The following is a 27,170-nucleotide window of genomic DNA, read 5'->3' as shown; positions in this document are numbered from 1 at the left end:
TTGCCAAGGTCGGACTCGAAACGTTGTTTTCGCTCGCACGGCTGGTCGCTAAGGTTACATTTGAAATCGAGAGATAATTTTAGCGCGTGCGTTTAGTTTTATGTTGGCACCTCGATCGGTAATGTTGTCGGGAACGAAACGTTCCAGTTGGTTAAAATTTTTGCGGAAAAAGCGTGCATTAACGGTGTCGTTACGCGTGTTGTCGATTATCGCGATAATCGACTCGATCAAGAGACGAATGTATATCGACGAACCGTGTATCGATGTTTCGCAAGCAACTTTTGAACATTTATACGCACTTATACGTTCGCGTTGAAACAGATGCTTGTTATTACGATTACTTAACAGGACGAAAACGCTTCTCGGTGTGTGCAGTGTACGCGACACGCGGTTTAGGGGGAATCCCGGTGCAGCGAGGTCATTGCTGCATACGATTATGATAAATCACGAACGCTATCGTGGGAATGAAAGTCGTTTACCTTGGGGAGCAGGAAAGTAAAGGAAAATGGGAAAATCAAGAGCCGGGAGTTCTAATAGTGAGTAATTTATGAGTTTCACGATACTCGTATTAGGAGAGCAGTCGCGTATCGTTAAAATCAATCGAATCAATTTGTTCGATGGTTTCGAATCACCGATCGCCGCGGAGATTGTTCACGTGAAATTGGCATACGTTTCGAAGTATTGCAAGTACGTGATCGCAGCATCGTACAAGTACTCCATATGTTTCTGAAATGAAAAAAAAAAGAAAATAGAAGGAGAAATACATAATGGATAAAGATAACGAGAGAATGAAAAATGAACGTAGAGGAGCTCCGACACGTGCTTCGCACCAACGATTATCGTTGTTTCTTTTATCGCGACGTTGCGTACAATCGATTCCAAGGCTGTAGCTCACTTTCTTTTACATTCACCTATTTCGTGTCTCTATCCCGTATTATGTATTTTTACCGTAGAATTTTTTCACGATTAATAATAATACTATTGGATTATTCGGAAAGTCATTTCGTTTTTGTCTTTTTTTTTTTTGTATAACAAGATTATTAGAGTAATATAATATTTTATTTTTTAGAGTAATATAAACACTTTACTAAATCATATATCCTCCATTTTGGAAAACGAAACGACTCTCCGAACAATCCAATAATAATAATAATAATACTAGTAACGATAATAAATATTAATAATACTGAAATTGATATCGAGTAAATTAATACTACTAATAATAATGAAATTGTTATCGAGTAAATTAATATTGATAATAATGAAATTAATATTATTACAAATACGATATACGTAGATCTCGATCGGTAAAAACAATGGCTCGAATTACCAGAGACGAATACGGTAAAATTTACCAAAGATTTAACGAAATCGTGTCTCGATCTTCGAACAGCGCGAATCGCCAGGCAAACGTCACATTCTCGTTCCACGGCCATCCTTTCCAAAAGAAAACTCAAAGCCAGGTACAGTCCGCAACCGGTCACGCCGTCGCTAATTGAAAACGGAAACACTTTAACGTATTACACGTGGATCGAGCGACTCGTGGACAGATATTTTTGGAGATTCAGAAATTATTATTTTTATGAATTAATATATCCTAAATTATTGTATCCTTACTGGCAGAGGACAACGGTCGGTCCGTCTCCTCTTGGTATTTTCTCCGATGCCTGCCACAGTGTTACCAACATCATCGTTGTCGGTGGGTCCACGTTTCTACCGGCTTGCCATTCCGTGGAGCTTAAAATCGTTACCTGTAACTCCGTGGCCGGTTTCTGAAACGAAACAAACACAATCAATGTATCCTTGTGATACTCGAGTTCAGTGTTTTCAATTTTGTTGGAATTTTACGCATACGTATCATTTATCGTTAGAACCACAATGTGCCACCAGGCTGAACCGATTCCTTAATTCTCACCTCCGAGTTGTCGACGAGTATCAGCTTCTGCGAGGTGTAGAATTCGAAATCGACTAACTCTTTCGATCTGATGGTTATGTACGGCACTGGTTTGAATTCATTGTACGGAACGATGGAGCAACAGGTCTGCGAAGAATTTGATTCTCGTGTAGGAGAATTTTCGGGGTAATGCACGATTAATTGCGTGCAAGTTTCGTTGACACGGTTAGGGTTATACGAACCGTATCGTTCGGGTCGGGCGGTTGCAGGGCAACGATCAACTCCACCCTGTACTCGGCAACCATTCGCCAAAAATCGGTGAACGTTGATGGTAATGGTAATTGCGTTGCTATGTACTGGTTATGAAGTTTCACACCGTCCACGTAAACAGCGGAGATGTAATCGCTGTCCTCATCTGTCGGTGGATATCTTTTCAAGTACACTCTACCGATTTTCGCTGTAACGGAATCGTTGCATTATTTCATCGCGAACAGTGTTGCGAGACGCTTGATATACACACGTCACAGGGAGATGGTAAGTTGGCGAATAGGGACGTCGCAGAGACGGGAAGGATTCTTTTTAGAGAGCAAGAAATGTTATTTGGTTCGAGTGATTCGATTACCAACGACCACTGTTAATCAACGAACGATATATGTTACAGAGACATGGAAATTAAATAATATGAACCGAACGATTCCTCGTGTATACGATTCTCTTTCTTTATCTTCTAGGAACACCTCTTTGGACAGATGTATATAAATTCTCTTACGATGCTCGTTGGTAGTGTTTTTCTGATTTCTCGAGGATCGAGAGATTTGTTTATTCAATAGGGCTAATGGTAAAGATATTTACATTTAATAAATAATTGTTTGTTTATTTTTGTAAAGAGAATCTTTACGAAATGAAATATGAGCATTTAGGCTTGAAATAGCTTTTTTAAATTTAACGAAATTAATTAGGTAGAAAAATTTCTTTTATTCGGCGTGGATATTGGCTCAATTGTATGTAGAATATACAGAAGTTTCTGTATATTGGGTGTGTTTTTTTTCCCGAAAATATGAAATATAAAATTTTAGGCTGTTTGCAATTTCTTACTCTAATTGTTTTTTTTTTTCAATGGTGATTCTTCAGTTTGAGTATTTGAATGTTCTTTGGTAATTTTAGGAGAATCTTTATCGTTGTACTCTTCGAAACGTCTGCTTAAAATTCGAAACTGGAAACTCACTTTCGAAAATAAGTGAGATTTATAACGATAGACTTAGTTTCTCAAGGAATAAGAAACCAGAAATGATAAAATTTCTCCAGAATTTCTTCTCTAGAAATAAGAAACAAGAAGCAATACAAAGATTTCTCAAGAATTCTTTCTCGAGAAATAATATAAAGATTTCTCGAGAATTCCTTCTTCAGAAATAAGAAACAAGAAATAATATAAAAAATTCTCAAGTATTCTTTCTCGAGAAATAAGAAACCAGAAATGATAAAATTTCTCCAGAATTCCTTCTCTAGAAATAAGAAACAAGAAGCGATATAAAAAATTCTCAAGAATTCCTTCTCCAGAAATAAGAAACAAGAAACGATATAAAAATTTCTCAAGAATTTCTTCTTCAGAAATAAGAAACGAGAAATAATATAAAAAATTCTCAAGTATTCTTTCTTCAGAAATAAGAAACAAGAAATAATATAAAAATTTCTCAAGTATTCTTTCTCGAGAAATAAGAAACCAGAAATGATAAAATTTCTCCAGAATTCCTTCTCTAGAAATAAGAAACAAGAAGCGATATAAAAAATTCTCTTTATCCCGATAAGAATGAACCCAACAACGTTCCTCAGACTCGCCAATTTACCAGCTCCCTATAGTATTATATTTATGTATCTGTGCAAAGAAGGGGGGCGATAGGAAAGTGCAGAGAGATAATTTCGAACCTGAAGCTAATTCTGGGAATCTGTTTTTGGCAAGGTTGCGTTCCGACAGTGACACTCGACTGGTCAGTGGCCGAAGGGCTTCGTCTTGCCAGTTGGTCTTTTCCAAACTGTAAATTTCCACCCTCTTTAAGTAATTCTCGAACCGATGGTCGATCAACAAATCGTTAAACGGTTACCTTTGCTGTTGGTTCGCGAACTGTTTTTTAAGTTCCTTGATCTTCAATGGGAGGACCTCGTTGCAAGGTAACGACGTTGGAATCGAAAGCAGACACTCGACGAGAGTCAAATGAGCCAAGAGGTACTGTTGACTCGTGTCCACCATGTTGGCTCTCTGGCTCCTGATCGACTCGGTTTCGCTGAACACGTCCACTACCTGGAAGTATTTTTAGAAAATTGAAAAAGGAAAAAAAAAACATTGCATCGCGTCCTCTGTCGTTTACATCCATCTTTTCGAACGTTTCAATTTACCCCCTCGGCGGCGGCTCGTCGCAGACAAATGTCGCACAAAATTATAGTTCCAGTTCGGCCGACACCTGCGCTACAATGGACCACCACCGGTCCGTTTCCGGGTGACGTTGCCAAGAGCTTCTTTAAATACGTTACCACAGAATGTGTGGACAACGGCACGCCGTGATCCGGCCACGCTGTATAATGCAGATGCTCGATCTGCAATTTCGAAACGATCGATTCCAAACAAGATCTGACGGTTACGTTACTCGAAAACCGTTGGTCGCGCGAAGAAACTGTTACGTACAAAAATTGTAGGGTATCGTTACGATAAATGTTCGTTTCACGAATTTGTTTTTATCGAGACACGAAGGTTATTTGAAATTTTTGGTTATTGTAGTGTATGGAATTTTGGTCTGTTATCGAAAGGAGTGTGATAAAACTGAGTAAAATACTGTGAGCGTGTAGGGATCCGAATAGTAACACTTATCGAGATATTAGAGTTTGATGAACGATGATAAAGTTTCGCGAATGGAAAATTTGTTTTTATCGAGATACGAAGGCCCTTTGAAATTTTTCCTATCGAATTTTATTCTATTGTCGAAAGGAGTGTGATAAAACTGAGTAAGATTCTGTAAACGTATAGGGATCCGAAAAGTAACACTTATCGAGATATTAAAGTTTGATGAACGATGATAAAGTTTCGCGAATGGAGAATTTGTTTTTATCGAGATACGAAGACCATTTGAAATTTTTTGTATGGAATTTTATTCTATTATCGAAAGGAGTGTGATAAAACTGAGTAAAATACTGTGAGTGTATAAGGGTCCAAAAGTAACACTTATCGAGGTATTAAGCTTTGATGAACGATGATAAAGTTTCGCGAATGGAAAATTTGTTTTTATCGAGATACGAAGGCCATTTGAAATTTTTCGTATCGAATTTTATTTTATTATCGAAAGGAGTGTGATAAAACTGAGTAAAATACTGTAAACGTATAGGGGTCCAAAAGTAACACTTATCGAGGTATTAGGCTTTGATGAACGATGATAGAGTTTCACAAATGGAGAATTTACGTTATCCAGACTCGATACTTCAGGATTACTTCTTTTGCAAGTATTTGAAATATAATGTGAAATACCAACGACACTCCAAAATATAAAAAATAGTATTTTTACAGCGTAAAATCGTATTTTACGATACTTACGTATAGACTACGCATATGTGTTGATTATAACGAGCAATATTTTTACAACAAACATTTTTCAACGAATATCTCGGCAAATATTGATTTTTCGGATCCACGTACACTTATAATTCTTTTATTCAGTTTTCAGATATTTCAATCACTCACTTATTTCATTAATTGTAATTTAATCTTATAATTGATACATCGTTAATGTTGCGACGATATTTTACGATTTCTCGTAGAAGAAACTATAAAAACTTGAAAAATAACAATTATAGAATCGTAACTAAAATCGAAATGAACCTGAACCGATATATCTGCAACGGTTATAATATTTTTTTCATTCTCGTAACTAAAACAAGTTTCGAGAACCGAAACCGATATTCTAATTGCTCTCAACCTTTGTGTCACATTCGACGATTTTTGTACGAAACATTTTCTCACATAATGAACAGTTTCGAAGTAATTCGGTTGGCAGATCTTGATGGACCACCCGGTATACCTGATATAGATCTGGAAAACTTTCGTCGACGTTACCTTGCGTGTTTCGTCACCGTGTGAGACGTGAAACGTACTGAACGTGAAATCCGCGAACACGGTGTGTTTAACGTTGAAGACCAATACCTCGCCATATTTCATCTTTTTTCGAATATCCGGCCAATACTGTTCGCACTTCGCCTATTAAAATTTCGATCGTTATTACAACCCCTTTCCCCGAATTGCACGATTTTTTATTAGATTGTCCGATAAGTTTGTGCGGTCATCGTTTCGTAATAAATTTCTTCGGACAACAATTAACTACCGGTACTGCATCGACTAAATACAATATGGCCGCTGAACATCGTTGCACCGTATCAGACTTCTTCTGAATGGTAGAAGAACTTCTCAATGGCATAATTACAGAGAACATTATAGCATTATCCATCAGGAGATTTATAACGTATTCTATGATTCTTTCAACTGCGTTAACAGTATAATAAACAATGTCAACAAGTTTCGTGAACTGCTAAACTTCTTGTGGAATTTCAGATAATAGATTAAAATTATTACAATTTATACAATATACATGATTTATAACTACGGTAGGTGTCTGTTATTTTGTCGTCAGTCATTTTTCTGAGAAACAAAGCCTCTTACGAATATAATATTCCATATTTTTAATTCAGGTTTTCATATAGAATTACTATATTTTCGCTTGTACCATTAATTATACTCTCTATAATGAATCGAACGTTATTAAATATTTTTGGAAAACATAAAAATTCTATATGGAATTCGCACGAACTTATCGAACGATCTAAAAATATCAAGAGTATATAATACAACCTTCCCGTTCTCGACCACATTTGCGACCATGCAAATGATGAGGGTTTCCTCTTGCCAGATCATCCTCCAGAAATCAATGATCGTGGTTGCCTTTGGTCCTTGGGTGGCTATATAACACTTCTCTTGTTTGTAACCCTTTTCGCAGAATGGAATAAGTTTAACATTCTCGAGCGTTTAATTAACTGAAATTATTTTTCTAAACTACCTTGATGTAGTTCGCGTTGATGTAATCCGAGTAAGGTGAATCCGGAAGTACGTTCAGTATTACACGATTCTCATCGTCTGCAAAACGCTTCGTATATCGTTAATCGTCGATTACAAGGGGATATTGTCGATCGTTTAAAAATTAAAGACTCTTTGTGGAAACCAATGTAGACGCGAAGATTGAAAATTAAATTATTTTTCTGAAAACATATTCTACGCGATAGATTTCTTCATTTTTCTGAAAAATTGAATGTTTGGCATTTTTTTTTTCGCGAAACATTTTTCACTCGACAGATTTCTTCATTTTCCTGAAAAATTGAATTTTTGGCATTTTTCTTTTCACGAAACATTTGTTACGCGATAGATTTTTTCTTTCTACTGAAAGATTAGATTTTTGCCATTTTTTTTTAAATGAAGCATTTTTTACGCGATAGATTTTTTCTTTCTACTGAAAAATTAGATTTTCGGCATTTTTTTTTCACGAAACATTTTTTACGCGATAGATTTCTCCTTTCTACTGAAAAATTAGATTTTTGGCATTTTTTTTCTCGAAACATTTTTTACGTAATAAATTTCTTCATTTTCCTGAAAAGTTAGATTTTTTTATATGTTTTTTCACGAAACATTTTTCACGCGATAAACTTCTTCTTTCTCCTGAAAAAATTAGATTCCTAGCACTTGCATTGTTCTCGACAAAGACTCCTCAATTATCGAGGGAAAATCTTACGCACAAGCGATGAGATTTCCGTAACGATTCTTTGTTTTGTTCTGCGGCAACTTCCCGTACGTGCATGGTTTCGTTTCGCCTCTCGGGAGCGTCTTTGAAATAATTTGCAAAATTGTTAAGTTACGCGGGCAACGAATCGTTTAGAACAGCGGTGTCAAACACGGGACCCGAAGACCAAAAGTTGATTTGCCTAGCAATTTACGTGTCGTGACCCAAGTACGAAAACTAAGACTTTGAAAGATTGATTGTATTTCATTGAATAAAAAAAAAAATGTATTTTACCAACAGTGAGAAAAAAGATATGTACGACTTCCATTGATACCGACTTTCAACAATTGTGCAACAAAAAATATGCATTTCCCTTTAAAGAAAGGATGCAATCCTTGATTGCACATGCACTGTTGAATTTGAAAAAAAAATCCAAGATCCTACAGACGTGGTGCTCTTCGAGCTATTTATCTTCTTCCTTTGACAATTTTTCGTAAATGCATTAATAATGGAGTTATCCACAGTCGTGTGGACCAACCAGGATACTATTAGTTTGACACCACTGATTCCGAGTTATCGAATGGCTTACATTGAACTGGGCGTTGAGTAGCCCAGAATCGATCGCTTGTTTCACATAGTCTTCGAAATCCTTCACTTTCACCAGAGAAGATACCTCTTCTCTTCGATTAATATTGTTCGCGAGTAGTACGGAATCGTCAATCTCGGTCGTGCTCGGCTGCGATAAATATTCTTTATCGGACGGAGAGGGGGCCGCGGATAAAATTTGTTTGGAATTCAATTTGTCCACTGGGTTCTCGGTGGCGCGTGCCAGTGACATCTCTTCGTTGATAACGATGATTTTCAACGGTTTTCTCTTCCTCCTGCGACGGAAACACGATGGTTGAGATACCTCGAGACTTCAAAGAGGGGCGAACGAATCTCGTTCGGGTTAATTATCGGATAATTTAATATTGGGTGGTTCGAAAAATCGTTTCGTTTTCCAAATCGGAGAATATATAATTTAATAAAATGTTTATACGCTCTAAAAAAATCGTGTTTCATTTTTACTAAAAAAAAAAAAAAATGAAATGACTTCCCGAACAACCCAATAGAAACTGAGTTTTTCACCTTCGATAAAAGTAAACCGCCACGGCCACGATGACGAAAAATATCGTGATGGGGATCAACCACGCTTCGTCGTGTCGCTTCGGCACCTCACCGATACGAATAAACGTTGTTCTCGCGACCATAATCTGACCGTCCATCGATCCTTCTTCGGTTTGCACGATAACCACTATCGCGTAGGATTCCCCGGGCTTTAGCGGACCGTTTACAGCACCGTTGTAAAGATCGTTATCGCCTACTATGAAAGTTTTACCGGCGAACCTGTCTGTCTGCAATTCATTCGACGAAGAGAATCTACCAAACTCGTATTAAGATTGGGTCTTTTCGAACCCATGTAGACTTTAGTTCAGTTATATCGTTAGTACAATTTTTTTTAAAAGTGAGAAAACGTATAATAGAATCTGGTAATTGTTTAGAAGTTTGGCCTGCTCATCGATTTCGATTAGTCGCGGATATGTTGTAGAGGACAAGATTTGGAATACCTTCTTCCTGTACAGGTATATAGCGGTCTGTCTTAGTTTCTGAGATATTCGCAAAATACTTTTGCTAGTATTACATTTAATTTGGCTTGCACGTACGCGGTCGTGGCAATGTGTTCCACAGTGTCTGGTGGTGTCTGGTTTACTTATTGTTTCTACTTTATTGTAGAACTTTATTTTCTCTGAACACATCGCGTTACAATGGCTGAGGACAGTAGTAATTAACTCTGAATGGACCAAACGAAAAGTAATGGGTGCGTAGAGTTATGAAGAAAGAAACTAGTTCTATGTTGGTCTAATTCGTAACTACGAAAACAGTATTCATTTTTACGAATTAGATTAAGGTGAAACAATTTTTTCTTTCATACTTTCCGCGCCAGTTTGAAAAGAATTGATCGCGAATCACCGATGAGTTTACGAAAATAGTATGTAAGTTGCAATTGCCTGATTTCACATATCGATATACGCTCTGTCACAAACTTAGATGTATAGTTACAATTCAACGTAGTCTTACCGACAGAATTTTGCAAATATCTTGAAAACTAAGACCGACCGCATATACAAGCAAAGGAAAAAGTTGTTACAAATTATGCCCTCTACAATATATCCACGAGTAATTGAAATCGTTGAGTAGGCCAAACTTTCGAATAATTGCCTAGAATTTTTGTACAAAATCTTTGCGTACAGTAGAGTTACGGGTTCGGTTGGACCCAGAGCGTCAAAACCATCGATATTGCGAAGGTTGAAATAAAAATTTGGTAAAGTTCGAAGATACTCACGGGAAAGGTGGCGGCGCGCCACGAGAATTTGTAATCGCCGATATTCGCCCTCTCGGAGAGAAGCGGATTTAATTTCACGCAGTACTCGCAGGAGGTTGATGCTTTCACGACCACGCTCGTCAAGCTGTTTTTCGTGTCGTTCAACACTAGAGGAATACGCAACGCGATCGTCGAGTCCACGTCGCGTACTTTTGTGGTCAGTTCACCTGTTGGAGAGAACAACAATACTATACGATCGTGAGGCGTGCATGTGGATTACGATGAAGGGTTCGTTTCTTCGTTTCTCGGTACTGTAAGTTTTTCCAATAAAAGAAATAGAACTTATCGAATTTATTATCGAAATTCAAATTCATTCATTTTATTTCGATTCAAAGTTGTATCGCTCTTATCGAAAAATTCTCTATAACGATAACGCGAAGGGTTTGCATCATTGTATCTCTGTGACTGTTATTTTTTCGTGTCGATCTCGTTCTAATCGCATAACACGAGACACACATAAGTGTACCTACATCGGTGTCTTGCCCTCTACAACATATCCAAAAATAATTGAAAACGATGAGTAGGCCAAACTTCTAAATAATTCCCAAATTCTATTATTTTATCGCCGATATCCGTTCTCTTAAGGCCTTTGTTCGATTCATTATTTTTATGATCAGTTACTTTATGTATAATTACTATTCCACCGTATTCACGTGTATCCATTGTGCTTTAACTTTTATAGTTTTTAATAAATATTCTTTATGAGAAAGTAAAGACTGAAGCATCACCCTGGAACGCCATGGCCAAAGGTGTCGTCACTTGGGCGATCTTTTCCTCGCTGAATTTCTGCGTGTTGGTCACAGCACTAATGGAAATGTTGTAAGTGGTCGACGACAACAAATGCAATTGTTCGTTGTATCGAGTTTGGTATTCCTTGATCAGGTACTTGTGGGTTGTAGGATTCTCCGACTCGTGATTTCGTATTCGAAGATCCGTTGATATCGTTTGCACAGTCAGCCAAAACTCTTCGAGGTGACCGCCGGTTCTCCATGGATGAGACCAGCTCACGTTGACCACACCTTTCTCGAGAACCTCAAGGGTAAAATTTTTCGGTGCTTCTGACTTGAATTCGCCAACAATGACCGTGAACGACGCGTCGCCAGGCGTTGAGACGTTCACGTTCATAGCTTCGACCTGGGGGACACATTTATCGTATAACCAGAACTATTCGAGTACACAATTAAAGCGAATCGAGCAATACTCGGTTAATCGAACCGAGAACTCGAGAACAACCTAATAGATCGAAAGAATCGATTAAAATGTATTCCAATTATACGTAATACAGTATTCCCGCGATAAATGTGAAAACCTCGGTACGAAGATTCACATTTATAAAGGACCATCCGTGAAACTCTACACCGAGTGTAGAAAAAAAGATAGAAAGCAAAAGAGAAAGAGGAACTGAGCTTCGAAGTTTAAAGGCCACTTGATCGCTTAGAACATTAATATTTACAATCACATTTTTTTAATTTTTCGTTTCTTCTTCCATGAAACATTTATCAATGTACTTGTGAGACGAAATATGACATAATTTGAACGATATTCACTCATTCAGTAATGATTTCAAGAGAAACTACTCCCTCTTAGTAGCGAGAATGAACTTTTCACATTTATCGTGGACCGATAAATCGTGTCGTTACATTCTAATCGATAATTGTGAACTGTCCTATCAATTGCTTGACCGATTCCAAGAGAAACTCCTCCCCCTTAGTAGCGAGGATGAACTTTTCACATTTATCGTGTACCGATAAATCGTTTCGTTACATTCTAATCGATAATTGTGAACTGTCCTATCAATTGCTTGACTGATTCCAGAAACTCCTCCCCCTTAGTAGCGAGGATGAACTTTTCACATTTATCGTGGACAATACTGTACTCGGTTCGAATAGCAGAAAATTCGAACGAAATCTCGCGGCACCTAATAAATTAATTAAAGTGTACTTCAATTATAAGTAATACCACAATTTCGGATACTTATAATTACTTTATACTTTACTTTAACGAAGTTCTGTGAATGTTTTCACTTTTTCTATGCATTTTCGTCCCTTTATATTCGTATGCACGCGTGACCCTTGTTTTCATTTCTACTGTATTAGATTTTAAAAAATAATTGCATTTAACGATCTTTCCCTTGGTATCTTCGTTTACCTTGATCCATCCACGCAATTGGTCGGTATATGTGACAGTCGCGCAGATGTACTCGTCCCACAAGTTACAACGTGCTGTTGGCTGTACGTTCGTTAAAATATTGCTTCCTCTGTTGTAAACATTGCTCACGCGATAATGTTGCATTACTCCCTGGTTAGGTGGTTTTGGTGTTTGCCACCTTAAATAAATGTTCTTGGTTCGCGAGTCGGTTTCATAAATCTCCAGATTCCTTACCGATGGCGGAGCTGTCGCAAACGAATCTTGGTTATCGATCGAAGACACCGTGTCGAAGATCTAGACCATGCGATAACTGTACTAACGTTTCGGTGGCGTGGTGAAAATAATTGTCCGATAACGCAACTCGTTGTGCTTCTTTTTGTAATCCCGAATCACGTAAATCCGTGCTTCGTACGTTTCCGCGCCGTGAAGAAAGCTCGTTAAATTGATTTTGAATTGCTCGGTTTGCTTTCTCAGAGTGAAGTTCGCCACTGATTTGCTAATACCGGAAATAATGATTTTCGTGCGCATAGGTCCAGTAATCGTGGTGCAATCTTCCGGTAGATTCCACGTTAACATGTAATTGTTAATTGCCAAGTTACTGTACACTTCTGTCGGTATTTCTGAAAGGAGAATACACTCGTTGGTTTCACGGTGAAAATTTTAGTTATACTTACGGTGATCCGCTCAACTGTTTTAGTTCGTAACTCAGTAATCGGTGTAGTTAAAAAAAAAATATGTCCAAAAAGAATGTTTCAAGGGTGACACATTTTTAAGATCGTATTGTTTTTATAAGTGCAATGATACACGTGCGTCAAATACTTGTATTACTGCTTTTTTTTTTAACCGAGAATGCTTTTCATTTGCATAGAATCTCTCGCGTCATTCCACGTAAAAAAGTATGGAATCGTAGCAATAAAAAAAAGTATCCAGTGCGCGAGACAATTTAAATAAACATTACAATTCCGTCCGTTTGAAACGTCATCGTTAGAAAAACATAAATCGATAATATCGAATTCGTTCCACCTCAGTTCGGTTATTTAAAATAATTTCTTAAATAGTTGAATTACCAGTTATTATTGATTATCATTTTTTTTTATCACTTCATCTCCATATTTGTTTACGTCGAACGACGAGTGGATTCGTTCGGCAGGGAAAAGAAAAAATTCATTTCCACTTAAGAAAACGATGCAACTTTTGTATGCACATGAACCGTTGCATATGCACATGCACTTATCAAACATGTACAGTCCTACGAATGTTGCACTCCTCGAAACGTTGTGTCCTCTTTTCACGATATATTTCTGCAACTGTACTAATAACGGAATTACAACCTGAAACACTCGAGTGTACCACACTGTCGATCGAACGAGAATTGTTAATCGTTGTTTACCATTCCGGGCAGTGGAGAAAACAATCTCGCTGACCGATCCGCAATAAGAATTGCACGCCGAGATTTTTGCAACGTATTTCGCGTACGGTGCCAAATCGGGCAACGTGACGTTGGTGTAGCCGGTGATTATAGTTTGTTTGTTCGTAGAATCGTTATTTCGATCGGGGCAGCCTAGATGCTTTCGGATCTGAAAATTACCATCAATTTATCACTACGTGTGAATCGATTTCTCGATGCTTTTTACAAGAATTTTGTTACTTTGTACTCGATCTTGTAGTTTCGGAACATTCCGTTCAGATTCAGCGGTGACTCCCATTTTATCGTTACTTTGTTATTCGAAGTCAGTGTTTGCTTGATGTTCCTCACGTCAGAGGGCGCTACCAACGCAAAACAGGTACATCGGACATTACACGAATTGAAACGTTTGGAATTAAGAGAGTATCCTGGTAAACCGATTACGAAGAATTGAATTTTTAATTTCACTATTTTCTCGAATCTTTCGAAAATATCCGTGCACAAGGACTTCCTCGAGTTCGCAAAATTAACGAAAACATTAAACATACGTCTTTCTCGAATTCGCACTTTTTAGACTGACCGACAGTACATAGTCGACCGATTTACTTGAAATTCGGAGAGAATCTTTGACAGATGTCTCTTTATCGCGCGAATTTCAAAATTTGACATTTTTTTTTATTTTTTTAATTTTTTTTGCGCTAAAGGTGCAAAATATGCGAAAAAATCGACACTTGAACTTCGAGAGCCTCTATTTCTTCGATTTTCGAAATTCTTTTCTAGTGATTCCATGGCTGATACCATAGCTATTTTCATACTGATCAAGATATGGTTTAGTTTTTTTCGTTTCACGTAAGCAGAACGATTGGAATAGCGTTAGCCATTCGAATCAATTTTCAAAACACGTTTCACCTAAAATCGTACAATTACTGTAATTTTTATTATTTTCATTTGTAAAAAATTGTAAATCTAGCTCAAACATGGCCAAATACGTGTACGAAAACTCTGTACCGAAAGGTTTTATGGTTTCTTTGAAAAAAAATTCAAAAGGAGTGAATTTTTTTTCGATTACCAGAAGACTCCTATAAATTCGAGAAATTTGTTTGTTACCTGCTTCGAGGGTTCGAATTTCCTGTGAGAAGAGGATCGCTGCTCCTTTGACGATTGTAATTTTATAAAGGGTGAAGGGTCGCAGATTGTTGAATGTGTGCGGCAATTCGTCCAGAGGCCCTTTGCTAATTTGAACCCCTGTTTCGCGGTTCTTGAAAACGTGATTGTACCAGTGATCTGGACACGGATATGACGAGTCGTCCTGTCAAAAATCAATAATTTTTACCGGTCAATCAATCATTTATACGTTTTTAAATCGTCGGAGTATACAAGGTGATTCTCTCGTTAATTGACTCTAGTTAATGATAATCTCGTGTGAGTTTCGTTTTTAGTTTACAGATACTATAATAAAAATACACTAGCCTTCGTGGCCACATTGTGATATTTAAATTTGGTTCATTTGTATAAAATTTTGAAATTTCATCTACCGTACAATTTTGCAATGAAAAAATTCACTTGAGAAAAATTACCTCGCTGCTTGCTGTAAAATGGATCAATTTTATTTACGCATCTCGACGATGCATTTTCTTTTTTTTTTTCTTTATATACAATTCTTAAGTTTGATCTGCCATCGGAGAAGTTAATTTAAAGAAAGTTTATTATCCGTAAATTTGCGAATACAAATAATTAATTATACACAATTGTATTCGAGAAACTCTCCTTTATTTTCAAAGACCAATTACAACTTTCTAACGTGTTTACTTTTCATGTAATATCTCAGTTTTTGTAAGAAATCCTTGGTTTTTACAGAATCTCGTGTTTTTCGAAAATTTGGGGTGATACAGAATTTATTTATTCATTTGGGAGGTGTGGCTCTACGAGGATTATCCACTAGTTATTGAAAGACGAAAATCGTGTCGGGCTGTGTAATTTTTTAAGTTACAATTTGTTACGTACTGCGTGCTGGCTCTTCCTCAGAGTGAGACTATCGTTTCTCGGGACAATCTCGAATTTGTGGGTCGCTGAAAAATTTCATAGTTGGTGTTTACGCCATTGCATCGATGTACAGTGCGGCAAGTATACGAGCGATGATAAAATTCGTAACATTTAAATATTTTCATTTTCGACTCGGTACCACTGATACTTTCTCAAAGAAAATACAAGTCTGGATTTGTTATTATCAAAAAGTGTACAGCTTCGATAAAAAATATTGATTATCCGTTACGTAACGAGAAGTGATTATCGCAACTTTGTAATTCCGTACCAATTTATATCAGAAGAACTATCAAATTCTCGAAATAAACCGAAGAGAAATTGAAAAAGTATCAAAAACAACATCGTGTTCAAAATCGTCATTAATTTATCCAAAATTTTCTTCCCTTTCTCCGATTTATCTCTCGACACCCACGCGCCCATTAAATCTGAATTGTTTACTCCGAATTTAGACAATTTCGAGTATTTCGAAACAAAATATTAAAGAAAACTTCATTTCTGAATAAAATTGATAAAATGATAGTACTTAGAACCGATGAATTTAAGCATAGAATGGTATAAAAACTACAAAGTACTTTCTCTTATAGGTTAGGTTGCTATGTTGTTATAGGTAAGGTTTTTTATAGGTTAGGTTGCTCTCGAGAGCGATTGAAAATTCCATGGAAGTTAGACGCATCAGTGAGAACTGATCGTATTCGTAAAAAACAAATATAGACGTTAAGAAGTATGCATCTTTAAGTATTTTACACAATACTTATATGCAAATAAAAATAAATGTTCGTATTATCGAGCAAGAAATTCAGGGTAAACGATAGACGAGAAATGAAGATCGATTGCTACTTATTTCGTTTGAAAACGCGCCTTGTTTAAAATACCAAACACGTGGTAACGTTGTAAAAAAAAAATTTTAATTCGATAATACGGGGTCTCTCAATTTTTCCCCATTGCTTGCCGCAGCAACTTTTACACGGTGTACTCACACGTGCAACGAGTTGTAAAGTTGGTCCATTCTCCGGGCGTAACATGCGTGACATTGCGGATGTGCATCGCGTAAGAAACATTGTACACGGTGCCGGGTTCCAAGTTCTCGGTGCAACCGACCAATTTGATGGTTCTCTCGAACACTCGGTCGTAATATCTGACGAAACGATCGGCAATGGCGGTGTTCGTTCCCTTTTTCTAACGGAGATGCGTGGTGCTGTGTTATATTATTTAACAAACCTAAACTTCGCTTTCGTTCCCTTAAAATATTGTTCGGAGAGTTCTTCAAACATTTCGTTTGTTTTTTTTTTGTCGGTGAAAATGAAACACGATTCTTTTACAGTGTGTAAACATTTTATTATATATTCTCCATTATGGAACGCGAAACGATTTTCCAAACGAGCCAATATCTTCGTTTTCGATATTTTTGTTCAAATACTCATCGTAACACTTTTTGCTGTAATAATTGTATTGAAGTGACTCGAGTAATATTAAGGAAATTATTTCCACGGATGAAACCAGTCTCCTCGGGAGACTTATTTAAATAAAAAGGAAACTTATTTAATAAATTTTTCTTTTTTATAAAAAAGAAACTTATTTAATAAATTTTTCTTTTTTATAAGAAAGAAACTTATTTAAAAACTGTCGTTTCTCACGTTCTGCTATACTCTGTATAATTTTGAAGGAAGTAAGTTGTAGTGTAAATGGTACTTGATGAAAGAAGAAAACTTTCTTTTTTCTTTTTTGTTAATTAATAGTAATTGAGAATTCACAAGAATGCTCTTCTTTGAATAGTTCCTTGTGAATAATATTCGGTTGTTCGGGAAGTCATTTCGTTTTCCAAAACGGAGAATATGTAATTTAAAAAAATGTTTATACACTCTAGAATCGTCTTGCATTTTCACCAAAAAAAAAAAGAACGAAATGACTTTCCGATTGGGTTGTTCGAAAAGTCATTTCGTTTTCCAAAAGGAGAATATATAATTCAGTAAAATGTTTCTACGCTCTAAAAAACTCTTATTTCATTTTTACTAAAATAAAGCATTGGTACAGCTTACAAACATTAGTAATCTTTAGCATTGGTACAACAATCCTAACGTCACTGTCGTATCTCGAATGCTATTTGAAAATCATTTTCCCTTGCAATTTGTGTTTTCATCCACGGTACCTTAAAACTCCATCTCCTTTGAGCTTCGTTTTCATTTGTCGAAACAAGAACAACTCACAAATGGGCCAAGTGTGTTGAATACACGTATCAGCCCATTGCGAATACACGTATTCGATACAATTAGCCCATTTGTGACTTCTTATTTCCAAAAGTAAAAACAAAGCTCAAAGGACCACGTTTCGACACAGTGTATGAAACAGAAAATCGCAAACAGGTGCTAAGACACTCTAGGAGAAACTTTTAAACCACGACAGTATCGTCATAATCGTTATACCAACGCAAAAGAGAACTACTCTGAAGATAACGAAAGCCAAATTTGGGTTCGTCGAATAATAACATTTTTCTAAGCACAGTATCGTTCCTTTTCGATCACACCTCGTACAAACTTTCGTGACAGGCACACGATAAACGTGCACGGTGTTCGATACTGGGAATACTCACCTGTATGATCAATTTATAATTAGGAAACGCCAGCTCGTACTCTTTTTTCGTTGAAAGAACAACGCAAACGGCCGTCTCGTTGATAAAATCGATGCTCGGTGCTGGAAGATTGTCCAGTCCTTTAAAAAAAGAATAGGCGGATATTCACCATCCGATTCCCGAAGAAATCATGGTAAACGTGACTGTGAATAACACTACCGATTTTGCACAACGGTGGTAAATAATGTCTCACGGAATTCTCGCAACCCAGGGTGCATAATCCTGTTTTGACGTTGCACGCTTGATCCTTGCACGAGCCACAGGTTTCGTTGCATCCGTGCCCGTATCGATTTGCATCGCAGTCTGTAAATAAGGAATCGATTTTAACTAGAATCGCTATTCGTAATATGATTTTATGACGATTTTATTCATAAAGCTGCGTTCACACCCAAGCAACATCGAGAAACGGTTTGTCGACAGTTGTTGGTGCACGTTTCGAAACGTTTTTGAAGATATTTAACGAATCAAGGTGGGTGTGATAGGTTGCTCGATAAGTTTTGTTTGTTCGATAAGAAATGGAATTAGTTCGTTGTTTTATTTTTCTAAAGATGGTATGTTTATGATACTGTTGATGAATATGTGTGATGTAGATCTGTCGAGTCGTTCGTGTATTTACAGTTGTTCAAAGTTCATGTGTCGTTGTACTTTTTGTTTCTTTGCAATGGAAAAAAGGACAAATTTTATCGAACAACCTAATACACAATTTGTGAATAATGTTCAAAAGTAGTATTGTAAATGTTTTACAAGCTAATATAATTAATTACTTTGTTCTTTCCTGCTTGGAACAATTTACGAACATTTATCGAAGAAATGGGTTTGCAAACAGTTTACGAAAAACATTGTCGATGTTTGTCGTTTGTTATAGAAACATATATACATTTAAATGTATATATAAATATAAATACAAATATATACTCGCAATATCTTATACGAAAAGTGTAACATAATTATTTGAAAGTTTGGTCTATTCACCGATTTCGAGGACTTGTGGATATATTGCAGAGAATAGAATTTGCAATAAATTTTTCGTTCGCGCGTGTGCACGGTATGTACTAGTTCACGAATTGTAAACTATCGGCAATAGTTATTTAGAATGTATCTAGAAGTAATGAAAATCGACGAGTAGGCCAAACTTCTGAACAATTGTCAAATTCCTTCATTTCATTGCAAGTTTTCTCGTTTCCAAAGGAAATTGTACTAAAAAAGTTACAATAAAAGGATATACTAGGTTGTTCGATAAGTTTCGTCGTTTTTTCCATTGTAAACAAATACTGTGACACTTAAACTTCGAACACTGTAAATATACGAACGAATCGACAGATTTACACGATACTTCGCACATGTTCGATAAAACAGTAGTATCGTCTTTAGAAAAAATAATACTACGAACCTAATAGCTCCATTTCTTATCGAACGACGAAACTTGTCGAGCATCCTATGAAATGTATAAATTTTTATTAAATGAATTGAATTGAATGAATCTGGAACAACATTCGGTAACATGGAACATCGACGGGATGTTTCCAATGTTTCTCGATGTTGCTTCGATGTTGCTTCGATGTAGACGCAGTTTAACAATGCACGACTTTTACCAAAATCGCAATTCGCTCCAACGAAACCGGCTGGACACGTGCAGCCTGTTTCTTCGCAAATTACGGTGCCCAGGCAGTTTGCCCCGGTTTCCAAATGATTTTGACAACTCAACGAACAGTGTGGTCCCAAGTATCCGTCGGGACACTGTAAATCGTCTGTGAAAGAAAAAGACGAAGAACAAGACAAAAATCGTGTATTCGCGAATATAAGTGTATAATAAATGTAAATGTAAATATAAAGTATAAATAGATATAGAAATAGAAATAGAAATAGAAATACAAATAGAAATAGAAATATAAGTATAAGTATAAATAGAAATAGAAATAGAAAATACAAATAGAAATAGAAGTATAAGTATAAATGGAAATAAAAATAGAAATAGAAATAGAAATAGAAATAGAAATGGAAATAGCAATACAAATAGAAATAAAAATAGAAATAGAAATAGAAATAGAAGTAGCAATAAAAATTGAAATAGAAATAGAAATAACAATAAAAATGGAAATAGAAATAGAAACAGAAATAGAAATAGAAATAGAAGTATAAGTATAAATAGAAATAGAAATAGAAATAGAAATAGAAATGGAAATAGCAATAAAAATAGAAATAAAAATAGAAATAGAAATAGAAATATAAGTAGCAATAAAAATTGAAATAGAAATAGAAATAACAATAAAAATGGAAATAGAAATAGAAATAGAAATAGAAATAAATATAGAAATAGAAATGACAATAAAAATAGGAATAGAAATAACAATAAAAATAAAAATAGAAATAGAAATAGAAATAGGAATAGAAATAACAATATAAATAAATATAGAAATAGAAATATATAAGTTTATATTGAGTAAATTGAATTGAATGAATCGTTCGTTACCGAATTCTAAATTCCACGTGACGTCCGGTACGGAATTTACGATGGTCATTTCGTTGTAAAAGAGCTTTTGGCACGAAACTACCGGCCAGTAATAAATTGAGGAGTAATCATGCGTGGCTCTCATACTCCCATATCGTACGGAATCTAAACGTGGAATACGACGTAATAATCGTGGATCGATCCGTATGCATTTTCGTCGTTGTTTTACAGAATTTTATGGTTATACATAAGACACACCTACTGGTGGACACACGCGTAAATTCGCAACCGCCCACAACGGATTGGGACTTTTCCGCTCGAGTCTCGGCGTCAACATCAATCTTACGCTCGGCCCCAAATCGGACGAAACGATTTTCTTGATCCGTACGTATTGCCACATCGGTAATCCGTGAGCACCGGCCACAGTGGATCCACTTATTATCTCTAAACTCTCCTCGACGTTTTCGTTGGAATGTTTCACCAACGATACGTCCATCTCGCATTCCGTGCACAGGCCGATTATCATTTCCACGCAAAGATTTTTGTTCGACAAGGATAACTCGGGACTCGTTAGAGCTGCCTTCGGATCAGTCGTGTGAAAGAAATCGTCTGAAATCGATTCACTCTCTGTTACACGAATCAATAATTTCAATGATCTTGCTCTTCTTTGTTTTACCAATTGCACGGTGACGCACGGTTAATTTTCATAAGATTTGGGAACCAGAGCAGAGAACTTTCTTCAAACTGGACTCGAACATTGCTCGACGAAGAAAGAGAACGTTTGTAACAGGATCTATCGTTTAGATAACGAGATAGATCCCGTTATGATAAAAAAATATATAATTGTGCAATATATAAGATTTTACTCTTCTTGATTTTCGCGTCAGCTTTCTAAGAACGGTACCGATGCATTCTTCGGACTCTTACGATTAAAATGAGTCCAAACTCAACATATATCGGAGTACTTTTAATTCAGTTAATATATACCATACGTAATGTATTATATCTTTCCTTGTCCGCTGGGTTGGATTTCGTTAGGTTCGAGAGGCTGAGTGGAAAGGATTGGGGGGATGAATCGTGGACAATTAACCGTACATTACTGTATACAGGGTGTCTCAGCTAAATGGGATCACCTATTTATTTGTATACTTTTTGGTGTACGAAGAAACTTCTCAAAACGAAGTTATTTAATCATGGAAAAAACGAATTCAACAATTATAATAACCATACCGTTTATAATCGATTTGCTCTGAAAAGTATTGTAACTTTTCTAAACGTAAAGTCGCAGAAATTGGATAACATATAGGAAGAATTACAGTATTGTCGCGATAAATGTGAAACTGAAGTCCACGATAAATGTGAAAAACTAAAAGTCCATGATAAATGTGAAAAACTGAAGTCCACGATAAATGTGAAAAATTGAAGTCCACGATAAATATGAAAAACTGAAGTCCACGATAAATGTGAAACTGAAAGTCCACGATAAATGTGAAAAGTTTTGCCCTACTGTTGGAGAAAGTCTACCTTGAAATCAATCGTACGATTAATGTGAAACTTTACGATACTCGTCGGTTGATTACAATGTAACACTGGTAGACTACGATAAGTGTGAATAAAAGAGAGATTTATTTAATAATTGAAAAATATCGAGTTAACATCACTTGCTGGATGAGTAAGTATCGTGCAAATTATGCTATATTTAATCTAATTTTAATCAGGAAGATCTTACGAATATATTGATAAAAGTTTCGTGAAAAACGAAGCAAACATTTAAAAACCGTAATTATATTAATTTTGTAGGCGATTAAGTGGCCTTTAAACTTCCACTATCTCAAATACATAAGTTTAATGTAAAATTAAATACAGTAAGATCGTGATATTTTGGGAAATTTAATAAAACAAATCGATACATAATTTTACAATTTTAATGTTTAAAGAAACATTAATTGCACTATTGCATTAAATTTCTTTTGTTTAATGATAGGAAAAGAAGTGTACCGTTTAAATAAATATCATTGATCTTGAAATCTCGTAGAAGAAATGATCTTGAGAAAAAATCATTTTCGTAGTCCTTGACAGACATTTAGGCGATCCTATTTATCTGAGACACCCTGCATATTTTATGCTTGGAATTCTATCCGAATTGGTCAGCAAAAGGAACGGAGTACATTTGAAAAACAAACGTTTCGCGAAATTCTTACTGTCTTGCAAGAATAAAATTCCAACTATCTTAGTTTATCGTCGATTCATAAAAATTAAACGTCTTTTGACTTATGTGAAATCGAAATAGAAGAATAATTATCAAATAGGACTCAAATAATCATCAAGTTGAATAATCACTGTTAGAATAAAATTCCAACCATTATCGTTAGTTTATCGTCGATTGATAAATATTAAACATCTTTCGATTTACATATGTGAAATCGAAATAGAAGTATAATTACCAAACAGAAATCAAATAATCATCAAATTGGATAATCACTGTCCTGTTCGAATAAAATTCCAACTATCTTAGTTTATCATCGATTGATAAACTTATGTAAAATTTCAATAGAAGAATAATTACCAAATAGAGATCAAATAATCATCAAATTGAATAATCACTGTCCAGTTAGAATAAAATTCCAACCATCATCGTTAATTTATCGTCGATTGATAAATATTAAACATCTTTCGATTTACATATGTGAAATCGAAATAGAAGTATAATTACCAAACAGAAATCGAATAATCAAATTGGATAATCACTGTCCAGTTAGAATAAAATTCCAACCATGGTCGTTGGTTGATCGTCGATCGTTAAAAATTAAACGTTTTTCTGACTTACATATATGGAATCGAAACAACGCCGTGTTGTAACTCTGTAAGAACAGTCTGTATTTGGTTGAATTCGATAATCGTTCCTCGCTGTCCGTGTACGTAACGAGCAGTCTCTTCGTATCGTAAACCGATACGTTTCTCGTGTCTTCGTTCCACGTGACAACGAACGTTCTCCATTCGGTGCTAGAAAGTGCATCGTGCTGCTACACAAGTGATAATTGACAATTAGATACTCGTGGACGGTGAGGAACGGAACGCGTGAAAAAATTCGAAGTTACGGTATTGGAAACGCTCGTTTCGGTGCACGCGAACAAAGGCGGCAAACCGTTCGGGCATTTTCGTATCGCTTGTTGCTTCTTGTTCCAGCCGCTGAATACGATCCAGTAACAGAAATCGCTCTTGTAATTTTCTCTCTCGCAGAGCAGGAGACCGACGTTCACAGATCCGCGTATCGACACCGCTATAGCTCCCGATTTCCTCAAGTAATCGACCGATAGGTAATCCTTCGTTTCGAAGGAGTGTTCCAATTCGTGGAAGTCTAAAAATTCGAACGTTAAACGAAACTGAATCTTCGACGAGTCGAGGAACGATACAAGTCCAAAATTTGAATCTTCGACGAGTTCGAAACCATTTTCGAACAACCTCGACACCGTACGTAAAAATTCGATAAATGTATTTGGGATTGAGAACGATGCAACGAATTTATCCTGTACCTGTCTTTCGGGTAGTCCCTCACATCTAACGAATACGAAAAGCTGTTTCTTTAAGTGTCTTTAAATTGTTTTGGACTTTTACTGTTCTTCGGTTCGGTTTAGTATCAATTTGTTTCATTGGTCGCGAATGGTTACCAAATTATCGAAACGAACCTTCCCATCGACGATCGAACACAGGACCCATGGGTCTCTCTTTGGAATTTATTAGTTTCCAGCCGGTTGTTTTCCAGGATGAGGTGCAGTTTTCGTTTGAATTAAACTTGCAGTCTATTTTGGCACTCGGGTACGGGTGTACGGTTCGAAAAGCTGAAATTAACGCAGGTCGAGATATTTTCGTTGGAAAAGATACTTCGTTGCACGGAGTTTAGTTGAAATCGTGGTACAATTGTAAAAGGATAGATTCAACGTACAAAAATAAGTAGATCACGCTCGATACAAGTTTTTTGTACGCGGTGTCGTTTTCGTGGAAATTAATTTTTGATAAATTAAGTAAAGTAAATCGTGGACGATCGTATGGAGATAAGTTTAGTAAATTTCAACGTGCAAATGTAAGTGGACTACCTACGATACAAGTTTCTCTGAAATTAATTTTCAAATATTCACCGACGTTTCGTCGAATAACATTTAGGACCAATCGTTTCCGAATTTTCGTCAAAGTTGAAACACGAAAGAATTTCCACGTTTGACATTTATAAATTCTTTTTTTTCTCGTATTTATCTCGATCGTTTCGGAATAATTTGTTTCAATCGGTTTCGAGCGATTGAAATTTTTTACTCGTCGAAGACGAAAGATATTTCAAACAAAGTAATACGAAGATAACGACCAGAAGCGCGAATAAATATACGATTTTAATTCACGCGATACGAGGGAATTTGTTCTTTTTCGATGTTAAACTTGAAGTTAAAATTAAACTTACAAAGCAACTATTAACTATTAAGCAACTAAAGCAAATTATTAAAACTAACGTAAGTGTCTAAATGATCTCTATCGAACGATTCTTCACTAAAACTCGATTTGTAAATGTACTAGATTTGTAAAAGTTGCTTTGGAAATAAATTTCATCGGGCAATCATTCTATTTCCAACCCTCTTTTACTTTCTTCGGTATTACCGAGGGTAATATCGGGCAATCTCGAATGAACTCTCGAAAACGTTTCGAAGATCATTCGTTCCAATTCCAAACCGCGAAATGGTACACAAATGTACACAAGATTTGTGTACAAAATTTCAAACAGACACCATCGTGTCAAAAAACGCGACTATTTAAACCTCGTACGAAAAAATTGCATTCTATAAGGTCGTTCGGAAAGTAGTTTCGTTTTCCAAAATGAATAATATATAATTCAATAAAATGTGTATACAGTGTGTATATACTATACAATACTAAATGTGTATACACTGAAAAAATCGTCTTCACCAAAAAAATAAAAAAAAAAAAGTAACTTTCCAAACGAATATTCCAACAGAATGCAATTTTTTCGCACGAGGTTTAAATAGTCACATTATCATTACGACCCTTACGTACTCGAGAGAACACTCTTTTCGCGAACGCAAGTATTCGAACACTTTCACTGTCATTTCAAACAAAACGATCGTCCCTTTCACAGAATCGACACCATCTGGAGAAACACTTACCCACGTTCGATTTTCGATCAGAATCCTTGTAATCTTTGTACTTCCAGTCCAGGTTACCGTTCCATATTAAAGCACCACCGTCGTTCGTCGACGCGCACACCAATTTCCTCGAACCTGGCCCATAACCGAACATTCCACTAGTTGTGTATATATTCCTGAACACGGTCAATCGTCCGGAGACCATGTACACTTGTATCACGAGAAACACGATCCGCGTTACGCTCATTATTAATTCGCCGTGAAACGAAACACCGAGTATTGTATTATTTTGCAATTTCGGAAGTAGAAAGTACCGATCGGTATATATACATACACATAGGTATGTATATACACATATATATATATATACATACATGCACCAATCACCACCGGTGTGGCTCTCTCGCGCAATTACATTTCATTATCGCGGCGTGGTCGTGTTTAATTTGTTGCGCGTCGAGGAAGCGTTCAGCGTGTACGTTCGATGCGAGTGAAACTTGAGAAGCACGAGGCAAAGGAAATGGACTTCCTACTGGTGAATCTGCGATAAGAAATATATCCGGTAGCCGTAAATGATGAACCTGAACGCAATAATGATAGTCGAGGGACAGACGTTTCCACGGAGCGCCCGGTTCGGGCTTCGTCGATTGAGTAGGTACTGCGTGGGAATTAATATTGCACACGGTTGCGTACGTTTCTTTATTCGAGAATCGGTACAGAAAAAAGAAAAGAAAAAAAAAAGGAAAAGGCCCTTGAAAAATTTATTCCATCTCTCGGTACAATATATTTTACTTAAGTGTCTAAGATTACGCGTCGTTGCGTGGAAATGAAATTGCCACGAGAATCGTCGAAATTCTTCCCTCGAGAATCGGTACGAAAAATTGTACACGCTCGTTGAAAAATTAATTCGAATCTTGTTGCGATGTATTTCACTTAGGTGTTTAAAATTACGCGCGTCGTTGCGTGGAAATAAAATTGCCACGAGAATCTGAGAAATTCTTCCATCGAGAATCGGTACGAAAAATTGTACACGCTCGTTGAAAAATTAATTCGAATCTCGTTGCGATGTATTTCACTTAGGTGTTTAAAATTACGCGCGTCGTTGCGTGGAAATAAAATTGCCACGAGAATAGTAGAAATTCTTCCATCGAGAATCGGTACGAAAAATTGTACACGCTCTTTGAAAAATTAATTCGAATCTTGTTGCGATATATTTCACTTAGGTGTTTAAA

At 36.3% G+C, this 27,170-nt stretch overlaps 1 protein-coding gene and 1 long non-coding RNA gene across 3 annotated transcripts in view; one reads left to right on the top strand and one right to left on the bottom strand.

The window, feature by feature from the left end:
* The window catches only part of LOC143153079 (uncharacterized), an 80,407-nt gene that overhangs the window by 625 nt on the left and 52,612 nt on the right, over positions 1-27,170 (top strand). For both annotated transcript variants that reach the window (XR_012993711.1, XR_012993710.1), the window contains exon 2: positions 376-536. This is a non-coding gene — a long non-coding RNA (uncharacterized LOC143153079). The remainder of the gene's footprint in view (positions 1-375; positions 537-27,170) is intronic.
* On the bottom strand, positions 126-26,409 carry LOC143153405 (receptor-type tyrosine-protein phosphatase S). The gene is made up of 33 exons (XM_076324526.1): positions 25,960-26,409; positions 24,478-24,630; positions 23,890-24,149; positions 23,619-23,814; positions 21,050-21,400; positions 20,813-20,956; positions 19,935-20,090; positions 18,502-18,645; positions 18,304-18,422; positions 16,694-16,892; positions 15,970-16,141; positions 15,251-15,345; positions 14,781-14,957; positions 13,917-14,035; positions 13,659-13,845; positions 12,589-12,888; positions 12,269-12,513; positions 10,849-11,254; positions 10,082-10,287; positions 8,827-9,092; positions 8,288-8,579; positions 7,715-7,802; positions 6,985-7,061; positions 6,780-6,914; positions 5,991-6,131; positions 4,286-4,483; positions 3,994-4,190; positions 3,818-3,924; positions 2,137-2,351; positions 1,916-2,041; positions 1,618-1,772; positions 1,356-1,491; positions 126-726 (listed from the first exon to the last, which is right to left on the bottom strand). The coding sequence occupies exons 1-33, from the start codon at positions 26,312-26,314 to the stop codon at positions 652-654; spliced, it is 6,192 nt and encodes a 2,063-aa protein (XP_076180641.1). The 5' UTR covers positions 26,315-26,409; the 3' UTR covers positions 126-651.

The sequence above is a fragment of the Ptiloglossa arizonensis genome, chromosome 12 (genome assembly GCF_051014685.1).
Source record: "Ptiloglossa arizonensis isolate GNS036 chromosome 12, iyPtiAriz1_principal, whole genome shotgun sequence".
Classification (NCBI taxonomy): domain Eukaryota; kingdom Metazoa; phylum Arthropoda; class Insecta; order Hymenoptera; family Colletidae; genus Ptiloglossa; species Ptiloglossa arizonensis.
Note: the sequence above shows the minus strand (reverse complement) of the source record. Positions and strands in the feature narration are given on the sequence as shown.

Excerpts from the sequence above, each read along its gene's own strand:
- LOC143153405 (XM_076324526.1), bottom strand. The coding sequence starts at position 26,314 with ATGTATGTATATATATATATATGTGTATATACATACCTATGTGTATGT. Across the intron at positions 11,255-12,268 it reads AATTGCGTGGATGGATCAAG|GTCGAAGCTATGAACGTGAA; the intron begins GTAAACGAAGAT and ends TGTGTCCCCCAG. Across the intron at positions 3,925-3,993 it reads TTCGCGAACCAACAGCAAAG|TTTGGAAAAGACCAACTGGC; the intron begins GTAACCGTTTAA and ends GGAAATTTACAG.